Source organism: Oncorhynchus tshawytscha, linkage group LG02 (assembly GCF_018296145.1).
Source record: "Oncorhynchus tshawytscha isolate Ot180627B linkage group LG02, Otsh_v2.0, whole genome shotgun sequence".
Taxonomy (NCBI): domain Eukaryota; kingdom Metazoa; phylum Chordata; class Actinopteri; order Salmoniformes; family Salmonidae; genus Oncorhynchus; species Oncorhynchus tshawytscha.
Window position 1 is genome coordinate 15,967,037 of NC_056430.1, and position 16,278 is coordinate 15,983,314.

The following is a 16,278-nucleotide window of genomic DNA, read 5'->3' on the forward strand; positions in this document are numbered from 1 at the left end:
TTGCTCTGGTGTCTGCCCAAATTTTTAAATGTAATTTTTTAAAAATGTCATAGAGTCCACTCTCATTTCTTCTGTTGTGGTCATGGTTGTGTTTCGGTCATGGGTCTTTCTTTGAGCTTTTTCTGTTCTCCTTCTGGTCAACTCTTGGGTTGATTTTTCCACTGAGTTTCAGTTGGTTTTGGGTTGTCCCTTCGGGTGCAGTCGATGGGACCCTCGTGGTAATCGCGTGGCACGTGTCCTCTTTTTTAGGCCCTCTACCTGCAGGCACCCCAGTCCGGAGGGAGGACCAGCCGAGCGGCAGACTTCAGCACTACGGCAGGGCCTGTGGAGTCAAAGGTGGGCCTTCGGCCGAGGGGTGGCTACTGTAGCAAGGGGCTGGAGTCTAGGACCTGGGCAGAGGGGAGTCTACTGTAGCGAGGGGCTGTGGTCTGGGCTGAGGGGAGGCTACTGTAGTAAGGGGCTGGGGTCAAGAGGAGACTACTTTAGCAACAGCTGGGCTCTGGGACCTGGTTGAGGGGAGGTTACTGTATCAAGGGACTGCAGTTTGGGTTCTGGGGAGGCTACTGTAGTGAGGACCTGGGGTCTGGGGAGGCTGCTGTAGCATGGAGCTGTCACCTGGGCAGAGGGAGGCTACTGAAGCAATGGGCTGGGTTCTGGGACCTGGGGAGGCTACTGTAGCAAGGGGCTGTGACCTGGGCCGAGGGAGGCTACTGAAGCGAGGGGCTGGGTTCGGGGACCTGGGGAGGCTTCTGTAGCAAGGGGCTGGGGTCTGGGACCTGGGGAGGCTACTGTAGCAGGGGCTGGGGGCTGGGACCTGGGGAGGCTACTGTAGCAAGGGGCTGGGTTCTGGGACCTGGGGAGGCTACTGAAGCAATGGGCTGGGTTCTGGGACCTGGGGAGGCTTCTGTAGCAAGGGGCTGGGGTCTGGGACCTGGGGAGGCTACTGTAGTAAGGGGCTGGGGTCTGGGACCTGGGAAGGCTACTGTAGCAAGGGGCTGGGGTCTGGGACCTGGGGAGGCTACTGTAGCAAGGGGCTAGGACCTGGGGAGGCTACTGTAGCAAGGGGCTGGGGTCTGGGACCTGGGGAGGCTACTGTAGCAGGGGGCTGGGTTCTGGGACCTGGGGAGGCTACTGTAGCAAGGGGCTGGGGTCTGGGACCTGGGGTGGCTACTGTAGCAAGGGGCTGGGGTCTGGGACCTGGGGAGGCTTCTGTAGCAAGGGGCTGGGGTCTGGAACCTGGGGAGGCTACTGTAGCAAGGGGCTGGGGTCTGGAACCTGGGGAGGCTACTGTAGAAAGGGGCTGGGGTCTGAGACCTGGGTCAGGTGCCCATCTGGTGTCTGACAGACCCTGTCATCATGTACAGCCTGTTGACATCCAAAATGGACGCCGCTGATTATGATGTGGAAGAAATGGGGTCTAATCACATATTCTAAAATAAAATAAGCATTATTATTACCAATCCTCAAGGGTACAGTAAGCTACTTGACACAAAGCCAATGCCGTCCTGGCTCATGGACTTCAGAGCCACTCTCCACATCTCTAACATTAGGAGCATGGTGGATTCGTTTTGGAACGCTCTTCTCATTTTTGCTCAAGCACTCCATTTTGCCAATAACCTTATACACTGACCTTATACACTTCATACTCCCTTGCTTATAGCTAATACAGGTGTGTGAGTGTGTTTTACATAGATGTCTGGTTCAGCACACTAACACAGCATTTGACAGACCTGTGCTTAGAAACAAGGACACATATTTGTGTGCCAACCTTTATTGGGATGACTCATGTACTAGAGGCAGCTCTGCAGGGTAGTCACTAGCTGGCATAGCCACAAAGTCATACAATCTGATTTTAAAGCTAACCATAACCTTAACCACACTGCTAACATTATGCCTAAACCTAACTTTAATTATGACCAAAAAGCAAATGCTTGTTCTAGGGCAAATGCTGACTTTGCAACCCACCCATCTAGTAAAAATCACTCAGCTCTGCCTCCAGGACAAGACTCATCCCAATAAACAACCTGCATTCCCTATATATCCTCCTTGTGTCTGAATTTCCCTGCAAAGGGTTACATTATGTAAAAACCAAATCACTTGTAATACATAAATAAGGTCTGAATCAACTGTGTTCTCAATGGAAACAACAGAATAATTGATGTTTACATATTTAATTGTTTCTGTCCTCACTTTATCCCTACCTATATGTACTTATCTATCTCAATTACCTCGTATCCTTGTACATTGACTCAGTACTGGTACCCCGTGCATATAGCCAAGTTATCATCAACTCGGTACTGGTAACCTGTGTATATAGTATAAAGATATCATTACTTATTGTCTATTTATTCCATGTGTTATTATCTTTCAATTATTTTTCTATTATTCTCTCTGCATTGTTGGGAAGGGCCCGTAAGTAAGCAAGTCACTATTAGTCTACACCTGTTGTTTTACCAAGCATGTGACAAATAACATTTGATTTGCTATCTATTACAGGAATATATCTTCCGTTTAGAGCCAGGCAAAGTCGATTCGGGGAAAGGCAAATGTCCTTACGACCCTAAACTCAACAGCGTCTCAGCTTTGATCAGTAAGTGCCTGTTCACCTCTTCTCTCTCAGGTCACTTGTTCCAATATTGGAAGAATTGAGTGTCTCTGTTATTGAAACAAAAGTCAAGCTATATTCCTCTTCCCCACAAAGAGTCTTTATGGTCAGTCCAACCCCTGTGGAATCAATGCACGACTGGCAAGTCACACCAGATCTTGCTCATTCAAAAACTTCTGCCTCTTTTAAAACCATTTTCTCTTCAATTGTAGTTACCCTGTGATGATGTAAAAAATTCCATTGTTATACTATTCTCATAATCATAAAAGTATACTGAAAAGTGAATTGCTGTATTGAGAAGTATTCATCTATGTACTGCACAGTGTATTTACTGTAATTTGTGGATAAAGGGAGTAGCATGTGTCGGTATGTAAGTTCTCATATCAATAGGTGGCCTGGTGTTGACACCAGCTTGCAGACAGTTGGTCAGACTTAGCTGTTGACCTCTTCCTCTCTGGCATGGCTCCACTGACCTCCCAGCCACCCAGGGTGTGTGACACTTCCCATGACCCCGCTCTGTGACTTCCCATGTCATCCCACACCTAGAGCTGACCGGGGCGGAACTAACTAGCATCCACTTACTGTAGCGACTCAGCTGCTACATAACTGACCTACAACACAGCCAGTCATACCACAATAACGCAGATGCAAAACAAGGAATTATCCTCTTATACGGGGGCTTTCTATGTACCTCTCTTGACCCCAGTTTTTCTGCCATGTTTGGTCACCTTGCCAACCCACCCCAGTGTGAAGGGGTTCGATCTGATGGGATTATAGAAGGAAAATACTGCCTTGTCTTTCGGGAGATCTGTCAACACTCTAAACAGGTCCCATACTGGGGCAGCACCTGCTCACTCGCACACTCAGCCACAAGCAACTGGTGGCGGGCATTTCCCAGACCTCCACCCCACACTGCTTACCATGACCAGACCAGGGCCAATGACTACATCCCCACATCCTGCCACAGGTCCCCAGTGTCTGCCCTGGGACCTCCCTCCTCACTGTCCTGCCTGACCCTGGCCACCAGCTGGTTGGTTATGTGGAGGGAAGGGGTACCATGTGTTATTGTCCTACAGAAAACAGGGCCATATTCGTGACGGTAAGTCACGAATCACCTATGGTTTACCTCCTGTCAACCGATAGGTTTTTGACTTTCTATAACATTCCATTCATCTCTTTTTCTCTGATTGACAGATGGGGAGCTCTATGCTGGGGTCTACATTGACTTCATGGGGACAGATGCGTCCATCTTCCGTACTCTAGGGAAACAGACTGCCATGAGGACGGATCAATACAACTCCAAATGGTTAAATGGTAACGTCTCACGTCTCATCCTGGCAGACATCATCTCTCTATGGCATTTGTCTTTATATTTCCATCAGGTATCAATTGATTCCTCAGTCTCTACATTCCTGTTCTGTCTCATAGCACCTCTGTATGTCATACTGTTTATATGGTCTAAGCCTCTAGCTGTTTCAGCCATTAAAAAGTCAACAATGCCTATCACATCAATACAGTAGGAAATGTTTTGTCACGTTTGTTCTGTAGCCAAGTCTTCTATGGTTTGTTGTCATGCCATACATGTCTGGTAGCATTTCATGTCTGGGATGTATGGCATAACAGTTCATTATATTAGAGTTTGCAAGAGCATATTGGCTGCCCTACCTCAAATACCTTGTACCCCTGCGCATTGATCTGTTTGGGAAGTCAGTGTGTTTGGGAAGTCAGTGTGTTTGGGAAGTCAGTGTGTTTGGGAAGTCAGTGTGTTTGGGAAGTCAGTGTGTTTTGGAAGTCAGTGTGTTTTGGAAGTCAGTGTGTTTGGGAAGTCAGTGTGTTTGGGAAGTCAGTGTGTTTGGGAGAGTCAGTGTGTTTGGGAGATCAGTGTGTTTGGGAAGTCAGTGTGTTTGGGAAGTCAGTGTGTTTGGGAGATCAGTGTGTTTGGGAAGTCAGTGTGTTTGGGAAGTCAGTGTGTTTGGGAAGTCAGTGTGTTTGGGAAGTCAGTGTGTTTGGGAAGTCAGTGTGTTTGGGAGGTCAGTGTTTTTGAGAGGAAAGTGTCACCATTGATTAGTAGGGCTGAGTCCACGGCAGGAGGTACTCCCCATCTCCACCTGAGTCCTGTTCATCAGTCCCAAGGCCACACTATGACGTCCTGATCCATCCTGCTTTCCCCATATGGGTTCACATATCCCACCCCCAACATGGTCTACCTCCCATATGAGTCTATGTACCCCACCCCACAACCCACATGGTCAACCCCCCATATAAGTCTACCGTCCCGTAGCACTCACCTCCGTTATCATGAAGTGCTTTGAGAGGCTAGTCAAAGGCCACATTACCTCCTCCCTCCCCGACACACTTGGCACTCAACAATTCACCTACCGCCCTGATTGATCCACAGACAACACAATCGCCATTGCACTGCACACTCTCATCACCCACCTGGACAAAAGGAATGCATATTTGAAGATGCTATTCATAGACTTCAGCTCAGCCTTCAATACCATAGTGCCCTCTAAGCTCACCACAAAGCTCACGGCCCTGGGACTGAATTCCTCCCTATGCAATTTGGCCCTGGACTTCCTGATAGGCCGCCACCAGGTAGTGAAGGTAAGCAACGTTACCTCCTCAAAACTGATTATCTACTCAGGGGCCCCACAAGTGTGTGTCCTCAGTCGCCTCCTGTACTCCCTATAAACCCACGACTGCATCAAGTTTTCTGATGACAGTAGTTGGCCTGATTACTAACAATGACCAGGCAACCTACAGGGAGGACGTAGGCACTCTGACGGCATGGTGCCAGGAGCTGATTGTGGTCTTCAGGCGGAACCAGGCTGGGTACGCCCCCATCCTCATCAATGGGGAGACGGTCAGAAACTTCAAGTTCCTCAACGTGCACATCTCTGAGAAGCTGGAATGGTCAACCCACACAGAGAATGTTGTGAAGAAGGCACAACAGCGACTCTTAAAACTCAGGATACTGAAGAAATTCTTCCTGTCCTTGAGGGCCCTCACAGTGTTCTACAGGAACACCATTGAGAGCATACTGTCGGGCTGCATCACAGCCTGGTATTGCAACTGCACCGCCGCAGACTGCAAGGTGCTACAGAGGGTGGTACACTGCCTAACGCACCATTGGGTACACTGCCTGCCCTACAAGACACCTACAACACCAGGTGTCGCAGGAAGGCCAAGAAGATAATCAGGGACCTCAGCCACCTGAGCAATGCCCTGTTCTCCCCGCTTCTCAGACGGGGACCGTACAGGAGCATCAGGGCAATAACTTGAAGACTGGCCAATAGCTTCTACCCCCAGACCATCATTTTTTTTGTTTCTACTGTGTTATTGACTTGTTAATTGTTTACTCCATGTGTAACTTGGAGTAAACAAGTGTTGTTGTCTGTTCACACTGCTATGCTTTATCAGGTCGCAGTTGCAAATGAGAACTTGTTCTCAACTAGCCTACCTGGTTAAATAAAGGTGAAATAAAACATTTTAAAAATCAGGCTGCTGAATAGCCAACCTGCTCCCCCTGTCTCCCTCCTGCCCCCAGACTTCCTACCCTGCCCCCCCAATGGACATTTATCACTATTACAATATAAATATGTATATATTATTATTTTTATTACTGTTTTTTCATTCACTTCTCACTTCCTCCCCTGCTGCTCCCCTTATGGGCATCCCCCAACAGATTCTTAACCTGCCCCCACCACCCAATGGTAATTTATCATTGCTACAATTGTAAATGTGTATAGATTATTATTATTATCTAGATTTTTTCTCCTTCTCTTTTCTTATTTGTATTTTATTTTGACCTGTGCTGTTGGAGCCCTCAGCATAAGATTTTCACTGTACCCAGCAGTTCCAGCTGCATCCCTGTGACTAATGAACTCATCTCTAACCTATTCTATGTACTCCCCCATCCCACATGGTCTGCCCCCATATGGGTTGTGTCTGTTGCAGCAGGGAGGAAAGGATCAGTTTGATTTGTCCAGCAGTGCCCTAATCAGTGAGCTATCATGGGGAAGAGAGGTTGATGCCATATTGTGCTCATTCAGTGAGATTAATAAAACTGATTTGGAATGTAGTGACATGTGCTCAGCTTGAGGCCTCAACTGACTCTCACTAGCATCTGTCTCGTCTTCAACTCTCTCTCTCTCTTTCTTTCTCTCTTTCTTTCTCTCTCTATCTCTCACTCTTGCTCTCTCTTCCTTTCTCGCTCTTTCTCTCTATTTTCAGATCCCATATTCATCAAGGCACACCTCATCCCAGACAGTGCTGAGAAGAATGATGACAAGCTGTACTTCTTCTTCCGGGAGAAGGCTTCAGAGATGGGCCAGAGTCCCATGGCCCAGTCCAGGATAGGCAGGATCTGTCTGGTAAGTGCCCACACTACCACATTATCTGCAAATGTTTTCTCACTGCAATTGTGAGGGTTCGTCTCATATTGTGACCTCTGAGCCTGCAAACCCAGTACCCTGCCACTCCTGATACTGAGACATCCCCAGAGTAGAGGGGTCTCCTTGGAAAATCCCCTTAAATCATCGCTGCCCCCCACTTCCTCAACAGCCAATGAGGAGTCTAAGAAACCAAACTAAAGGGAATGCTTGTTGTCCCCTGTGATATTCTGTTGGAGTGGGAGAGTTTGCCTTTGGCCTCCAGTATATACACATAAACACACATACACATAACACTCTCAGGGTAATGTTGATCTAATGATGTACGTATCCAGTGGCTGCAGTGACTCAGAACGTTGTTTACCCTTAGAGGGGGTCAGAGGGTAACCCTGTGCTGTGTGCAAACCTTCCCCCTCTTGCTGCACGTCTCCTATGGGACCGTTGGGACATTGGTCCTGTCTGTCTCTGGACCCTAAGTCACTGTCCTCAAATCAAATCAATGTATTTATAAAGCCCTTTTTACATCAGCAGATGTTACAAAGTGCTTATACAGAAACCAAGCCTAAAACCCCAAACAGCAAGCAATGCAGATGTAGAAGCACAGTGGCTAGGAAAACCTCCCTAGAAAGTCAGGAACCTAAGAAGAAACCTAGAGAGGAAACCAGGTTGTGAGGGGTGGCCAGTCCTCTTCTGGTTGTGCCGGATGCTGATTTTTAAGAGTACATGGCCATTAAGGATACAGTATACACATAATACATGGTAGAAAGAGTGCTCATGTTGATACAATTTCAGAGTACATAACATTTTTGTGTAGGAGCTACAAAACAATAGAATATTCTAACCTTTGCATGATGTTCAGTAGCATATTACTCCAATATAAATTGTTGCATAAATAGCATGCTATGATTTTTAACTTGGACATTTCATAATGAACACGTTTCGTAATGTTTTGCAAGGATTACTGGGCTGTGAGTAATTTTCCATGGGCATCACCTCCCTCCCCACCTCTCTGTAGGGGCAGGCATCTGTCCACAACAGATGGGGTGGACAGACTGACCCACAGATCTGATGTTTTCACTCTCAACTTCTCTGTAAGCTAGTATTGGCTGCTAGTTGTCTGTATCAAACAGCTGTTGGTTTGAATCTGTGGACCGGTCCACTTGTTGTGTTTGCCTCCCCCCTGCAGAATGATGATGGTGGACACTGCTGTCTGGTCAACAAGTGGAGCACTTTCCTGAAGGCCAGACTCATCTGCTCTGTGCCTGGGGTGGACGGCATAGAGACCCACTTCGATGAACTCCGTAAGTAGGCATCATTTCCCAACAGTGGTACAGCCTAGTTGTTATGTTCTTACAGTAACTCTACAATGCTCCTCAAGCGTTGTCCTACCCTCAACTGTTAGACACTAAACATAGTCTGCTCCACTCAACCTAAAAGGGAAAGTGTGTAAAAGGACAAACCATCAGTTCAGAACCCACTTTCTGTCATCTTTCTGTAGTATTTCTGTAACATCTGAGTTCTTCTGAACCATTCCAAACTGCACTAATGCACATGACGCACTACAGAAAAGCATTTTTTTTAAACAACACTGTCAACAGTTTAATTAAATATGTTTGGTTGTGAAAACATGTTACTATCAATGTTCCTGAACAGATTTCACTTGGTTTTGCAAACTAAGCACTGGGTAGCTGCAGGAACAGGGTTGGAGAGCCCATGGCATACAGAGTTAGGGCGGTATGGAGCTAGAGGCTTTCTACTGCTACTATATTTATTTCTCAGATGCTAAGCACATTGCTCAGCTGTAAAACCAGAGTAGCCTACCTGGCATAATTGAAAAGGGAACCAAAGGAAAGCGCTGAATACAACAGGTGTAGATCTTACCGTGAAATGCTTACTTACAAGCCCTGAAACAACAATGCAGTTCAAGAAATAGAGTTAAGAAAAAATGTATAAAAATAGGTCCTGGATGGCAGGAAGCTTGGACCCAGTGATGTACTATTTGAGTGCATTTGGATGACATCTTTTTACCCCGACCCCTGTTCCTACCTATCTGATGATGGCCATTTTAAATCAAAACAAATTTAAAATATTAGTAAAGGCGAGATTGAATTGAAAATAGTCTGATGGATGAGAATGTTATCACTTAATGAGAGAACAGCATGTGCAGCCTGAGGCAAGAAACATAGCGAAAGTGTATTTTATTAGACTTTTTCAAATCATCAATATAGTCACATCATGCAGCCCATATGTTTTGATTTCTAAGACATTCCAAGGTTTGTATTATTCTCAACTAAAGTTGTCAAATTACTCTACATCTAGAGTATAAGATCTGTTTTAAATTATCACTTTTACACTCAACATAGCCACTTCACATGCGCACTCGCTCAGGAATGGGAAAAATATCCTTTCTATTTTAATCAAATAAGTTAAATTACATTGAACAAAAATATAAATGCAACATACAACAATTTCAAAGATTTTACTTAGTTACAGTTCATATAAGGAAATCAGTCAATTTAAATAAATTAATCTAAAAATATATGTATACATACAGTTGAAGTCAGAAGTTTACATACACCTTAGCCAAATACATCTAAACTCAGTATTTCATAATTCCTGACAATTAATCCTAGTAAAGATTCCCTTAGGTTCCCCACTTTATTTTATGAATGTGAAATGTCAGAATAATAGTAGAGATAATGGTTTATTTGAGCTTTTATTTCTTTCATCACATTCCCAGTGGGTCAGAAGTTTACATACACTCAATTAGTATTTTATAGCATTGTCTTTAAATTGTTTATCTTGGGTCAAATGTTTCGGGTAGTATTCCACAAGCTTCCTACAATAAGTTGGGTGAATTTTGACCCATTCCTCCTGACAGAGCCGGTGGTACCGAGTCAGGTTTGTAGGCCTCCTTGCTCGCACATGCTTTTTCAGTTCTGGCCACAAATCTTCTATAGGATTGAAGTCAGGGCTTTGCGATGGCCACTCCAATACCTTGACTTTGTTGTCCTTAAGCCATTTTGCCACAACTTTGAAAGTATGCTTGGGGTCATTGTCCATTTGGAAGACCCATTTGTGACCAAGCTTGAACTTCCTGACTGATGTCTTGAGATGTTCCTTCAATATATCCACATAATTTTCCTGCCTCATGATGCCATCTATTTTGTGAAGTGCACCAGTCCCTCCTGCAGCAAATCACCCCCACAACATGATGCTGCCACCCCTGTGCTTCACAGTTGGGATGGTGTTCTTTGGCTTGCAAGCCTCCCTATTTTTCCTCCAAACATAACAATGGTCATTATGGCCAAACAGTCTATTTTTGTTTCATCAGACCAGAGGACATTTTACAAAAAGTACGATCTTTGTCCCCATGTGCAGTTGCAAACTGTAGTCAGGCTTTTTTATGGCGGTTTTGGAGCAGTGGCTTCTTCCTTGTTGAGCGGTCTTTCAGGTTATGTCTATATAGGACTCGTTTTACTGTGGATATAGATACTTTTGTACCTGTTTCCTCCAGCATCTTCACAAGGTCCTTTGCTGTTGTTCTGGGATTGATTTGCACCTTTTGCATCTCTAGGAGACAGAATGTGTCTCCTTCCTGAGCGGTATGATGGTTGCGTGGTCCCATGGTGTTTATACTTGCGTACTATTGTTTGTACAGATGAACGTGGTACCTTCAGGCATTTGGAAATTGCTCCCAAGGATGAACCAGACTTTTGGAGGTCTACATTTTTTTCTGAGATCTTGGCTGATTTCTTTTGATTTTCTCATAATGTCAAGCAAAGAGGCACTGAGTTTGAAGCTAGGCCTTGAAATACATCCACAGGTACACCTCCAATTGACTCAAATTATGTCAATTAGCCTATCAGAAGCTTCTAAAGCCATGACATAATTTTCTGGAATTTTCCAAGCTGTTGAAAGGCACAGTCAACTTCGTGTATGTAAACTTCTGACCCAGTGGAATTGTGATATAGTGAGATAATCTGTCTGTAAACAATTGTTGGAAAAAATACTTGTGTCACGCACAAAGTAGATGTCCTATCCGACTTGACAAAACTATAGTTTGTTAACAAGACATTTGTGGAGTGGTTGAAAAACGAGTTTTAATGACTCCAACCTAAGTGTATGTCAACTTCCGACTGTATATACAGTACCAGTCAAAAGTTTGGACACACCTAGATTCTTCATGACAGCTTTGCACATCTTGATGACAGCTTTGTACTCAAGAGTATATAAACTTCCTGTTTCCATCACAACTGCCTTGTTTTTAAAATGTATATATACAGTTAATTCGGAAAGTATTCAGACAGCTTGACTTTTTCAAAATGATGTTACATCACAGCCTTATTCAAAAAATGATTAAAGAATTTTTTTCCCTCATCAAACTACACACAATACCCCATGATGACAAAGCAAAAACTGTTTTTTAGACATTTTAGAGTAACTGGAGTACACTGGAGTAACTGGAGCATCAGCATTTGTTGGTTCGATTACAGGCTCAAAATGGCCAGAAACAAAGACATTTCTCATCAGTCTATTCTTGTTCTGAGAATGCCAGCATCCCGGAGTCGCCTCTTCACTGTTGACGTTGAGAATGGTTTTGCGGGTGCTATTTAAAGAAGCTGCCAGTTGAGGACATGTGAGGTATCTGTTTCTCAAACTAGACACTCTAATGTACTTGTCCTCTTGTTCAGTTATGCACCAGGCCTCCCAATCCTCTTTCTATTCTGGTTAGGGCCAGTTTGTGCTGTTCTAGGATTGGAGAACTACACAGCGTTGTATGAGATTTTCCAGTTCGTGGCATTTTCTCGCATGGAATAGCCTTCATTTCTCAGAAGAATAGACTGACGAGTTTCAGAAGAAAGTTCTTTGTTTCTGGCCATTTTGAGCCTGAAATTAAACCCAGAAGTGCTGATGCTCCAGATACTCAACTAGTCTAAAGAAGGCCAGTTTAATTTCTTCTTTTATCAGTACAACAGTTTTCAGCTGTGCTATCATAATTGCAAAAGGGGTTTCTAATGATCAATTAGCCTTTTAAAATTATAAACTTGGATTAGACAACACAACGTGCCATTGGAACACAGGAGTGATGGTTGCCTCTGTACGCCTATGTAGATATTCCATGAAAAATCTGCCGTTTCCAGCTACAATAGTCATTTACAACATTAACAATGTCTACACTGTATTTCTGATCAATTTTATGTTATTTTAATGGACAAAAAACAAGGACATTTCTAAATGACCCCACACTTTTGAATGGTAGTGCATATCTGAAATATCACATTTACATAAGTATTCAGACCCTTTACTCAGTACTTTGTTGAAGCACCTTTGGCAGCGATTACAGCCTTGAGTCTTTTTGAGAATGACACTACAAGCTTGGCACACCTGTATTTGGGGAGTTTATCCTATTCTTCACTACAGATCCTCTCAAGCTCTGTCAGGTTAGATGACACACGTCACTGTACAGCTATTTTCAGGTCTTTCCAGAGATGTTCGATTGGGTTCAAGTCCGGGCTCTGGCTGGGCGACTCAAAGACATTCAGAGACTTGACCCAAGCCACTCCTGCATTGTCTTGGCTGTGTGCTTAGGGTTGTTGTCCTGTTGGAAGGTGAACCTTTGCCCCAGTCTGAGGTCCTGAGCACTCTGGAGCATGTTTTCATCAATCTCTCTGTACTTTGCTCCGTTCATCTTACCCTCAATCCTGACTCGTCTCCCAGTCCCTGCTGCTGAAAAACTTTCCCGCAGCATGATGCTGCCACCACCATGCTTCACCGTAGGGATGGTGCCAGGTTTCCTCCAGATGTGACACTTAGCATTCAGGCCAATGAGTTCAAGCTTGGTATCATCAGACCAGAGAATCTTGTTTCTCATGAGAGTTTTTAGGTGCCTTTTGGCAAACTCCAGGGGCTGTAAGGTGTGGTTTTTGTTCTGACATACACTTTCAACTGTGGGACCTTATATAGACAGGTGTGTGCCTTTCCAAATCATGTCCAATCAATTGAATATACCACAGGTGGACTCCAATCAAGTTGAAGAAACATCTCAAAGATCATCAGTGGAAACAGGATGCAGCTGAGCTCAACTTATTGTCATAGCAAATGGTCTGAATACTTAGTATGTAAATAATGTCTTTCTTTGTTTTATTGGTAATACATTTGCAAAAATGTCTAAAAATCTGTTTTTCGCTTTGTCATTATGGGGTATTGTGTGTAAATTTATGAGGGGAAAAATATTTAATCCATTTTAGCATAAGGCTGTAACGTAAGAAAATGTGGAAAAAGTTAAGGGGTTTGAATACTTTCTGAATGCACTGTGTGTATATATATGGATTTCACATGACTTGGAATACAAATATGCATCTGTTGGTCACAGATATCTTTTTTAAAAAGGTAGGGGTGTGTATCAGAACCAGTCAGTATCTGGTGTGTCCACCATTTGCCTCATGCAGCGTTACACATCTCCTTTGCATAGAGTTGATCAGGCTGTTGATTTTGGACTGTGGAATGTTATCCTACTCATCTTCAATGGCTGTGTGAAGTTGCTAGATATTGGCGGAAACTGGAACGCGCTGTCATACACATCAATCCAGAGCATCCCAAACAGTTTGTGCAGAAATTCTTCGGTTGTGCAAACCCACAGATTCATCAGCTGTCCGGGTAGCTGGTCTCAGACGATCCCATAAGGTGAAGAAGCCAGATGCGGAGGTCCTGGGCTGGCGTGGTTACACGTGGTCTGCGGTTGTGAGGCCGGTTGGTCGTACTGCCAAATACTCTAAAACAAGGTGGCTTATGGTAGAGAAAGGTGGCTTATGGTAGAGAAATGAACATTAAATTCTCTGGCAACAGCTCTGGTGGACAGTCCTGCAGTCACCATGCCAATTTCACGCTCGCTCAAAACTTCAGACATCTGTGGCATTGTGTTGTGTGACAAAACTGCACATTTTGAGTGTCCTTTTAATTGTACCCAGCACAAGGTGCACCTGTGTAATGATTGTGCTGTTTAATCGGCTTCTTGATATGCCACACCTGTCAGATGGATGGATTATCTTGGCAAAGGAGAAATGCTCACTAATAGGGATATAAACACATTTGTGCACATTATTGCACATAGAACATTTTAGAGAAATAAGATTTTTGTGCGTATGGAAGATTTCTGGGATCTTTCATTTCAGCTCATGAAACATGGGACCAACACTTTACATATTGCTTTTATATTTTTGTTCAGTATGTATTCTTCTTACTATAAAATTATATAATTTAAAATAATGGCATGAAATGTATAAACATATATTGTCCGCTAAATGATCTAGATAATGGATTTATTGTGATGTTGTGTATATTAAATGGATTTATTCGACTTTTTTAAATGTTGATGTTCCCAAGACGTGCATCAGCGGCTTGTATGCTGGAGGCCTGGAGAAGCTAAACGTTCTTCTGATGGTTAACGCTCAATTACCATAAGACGGGCAGTCATTTGTTTGATATTTACCGTCTGACAACATGTCGTGACCACCACAGCCCTAATTGAGAGCCTAGCTGGTGGAGAGTGAAAGCATCAATGTGACGCCATGACCCGGCTAATAGAAAACAAGAGTGTATATGGATCTGCTGACAGATTCCACATGCACCCCCATAGCCAAGCACAGATTCCTCACACACAGTAACTCTTCCATTGTGTTTTCACTGAAATCAAATCAAATTTCATTGGTTTATATACACATATTTAGCTGATGTTATTGCGGGTGTAGCAAAATGCCATCTCTTCAGCTCTGCTCTCTGGTATAGTTTTGATTTAGGGCAAAAAGGAAATCAGCAAAGAGTTGATGACTGTTACAATGTTGTTTGATTAATTATTCTGCAAGGTACAGAATGTCCGTCTGTACACGTTCTGCACCTGGGAACAGATTGGAATTCTGAGGAAGGTACTGCAGTGGTTAAGATATCGCTGTCCCACCCAGCTGTGTACATCAACATCACTCCTGTACGATAAGCAGATCTGGGATCAGGTTGCCTCAATAAGACAACAGTGGAAGTGCTGAGAGTAGAGGTGTGTGTAGGTGTCTAGGGAGGACTGGTAATGAGGCGCAGGGCTTTAAGGTCTGTCTCTGGATCAGCCAGGGGGGCACCCTGCAGGGTTAGAGGGATCATCCCTGCCTGTCACTCACATCTCTGATGACTGATAGCTCACCATCTAAGGAAAACATCAGTGAAATGCACTGTGTTGAGGAAGTCTGACTCTGAGGAGTCTCCTTGAAATGATCATGAAAACTAGTTTTTTAAATTTTTATTTTAGGAACAGTGGATTAACTGCCTGTTTAGGGGCAGAACGACAGATTTGTAACTTGTCAGGGTTTAGAACTTGCAACCTTCCAGTTACTAGTCCAACGCTCTAACCACTAGGCTACCCTTATTAGTGGGACATATTTCATTAGCGGTCCAATGCAATCACAATAACTGATGTGATTTTGTTTTATTGCAGGTCATTTGTTTTTACTGCTGCCATCAATCATTACTTGATTGTGTTTGTTATATATTAGGCCTGTAGCCTAGTGGAGGCTCATTTCAGCCTTAGGCTGAGGGCTGTGAAGGACCATTTGTTTTGATACAACATGACTACCCAAACCACACACTTGTGTTCAGCAGTACTCAACTCTTACTCAATGTCCATGTCTATTTTTCTTACTTCTCTCGTCTTCCGTCAATGTCATCACCTCTTTAACAGTCCCTCCTGCAGGTCAATAGGTTTCCCTCAGTCTGAGAGCAGTCTGGGACACACTCAGTGAGGTCATACTAGGCTTGTCACCACTGAACGTACAGCTATCCATCACACGTGACGGATGTCTAAAGTCTCTATCATAAAGATGGAATCCGCAGTAGGGGGAAACAGTACCACTGACAACCGTTGTTTGTTTTTTTGCCGTACATATTGTGCTCTTCTATCGCACATGCAATGATGTCAGAGGGGGAAAACAGTGTTGGTTGTTTGCAATAACGTCTTTATTGTTGTAACATTGCAAGCGGACGTGGCAGTTTCACCGTAAGGATTACAGTTTAATTGTGGAGCCCAGAAGAGCCATCTGAGGGGGGCTGAGAGATGGTGGTGAGAGGAGGGCTGAGAGGAGGGCTGAGAGGGGCTTTCAAATAATTAAGGAGCAAGAACAAATATAGCGATCCTAATGATAAGCCTAACCGTCTTCTGGTAGATGGAAAGGCTTTCCCAAAAACCTTCTCAATAAAATGTTAACTAGCTACAAAGTAGTTTATGTCTACCTGGCA

At 44.1% G+C, this 16,278-nt stretch overlaps 1 protein-coding gene across 4 annotated transcripts in view; it reads left to right on the top strand.

Annotated features, from left to right (window-relative positions):
• LOC112220915 (semaphorin-3F-like) overlaps positions 1 to 16,278 on the top strand; it is a 106,821-nt gene that overhangs the window by 78,974 nt on the left and 11,569 nt on the right. For 2 of the 4 annotated variants that reach the window (XM_024382890.2, XM_024382897.2), the window contains exons 6-10: positions 250 to 336; positions 2,497 to 2,590; positions 3,800 to 3,919; positions 6,842 to 6,981; positions 8,186 to 8,300. In XM_024382890.2, the coding sequence (XP_024238658.2) occupies positions 250 to 336; positions 2,497 to 2,590; positions 3,800 to 3,919; positions 6,842 to 6,981; positions 8,186 to 8,300 (556 nt within the window). The remainder of the gene's footprint in view (positions 1 to 249; positions 337 to 2,496; positions 2,591 to 3,799; positions 3,920 to 6,841; positions 6,982 to 8,185; positions 8,301 to 16,278) is intronic. The other 2 variants (XM_024382904.2, XM_024382913.2) reach the window with 1 other exon arrangement.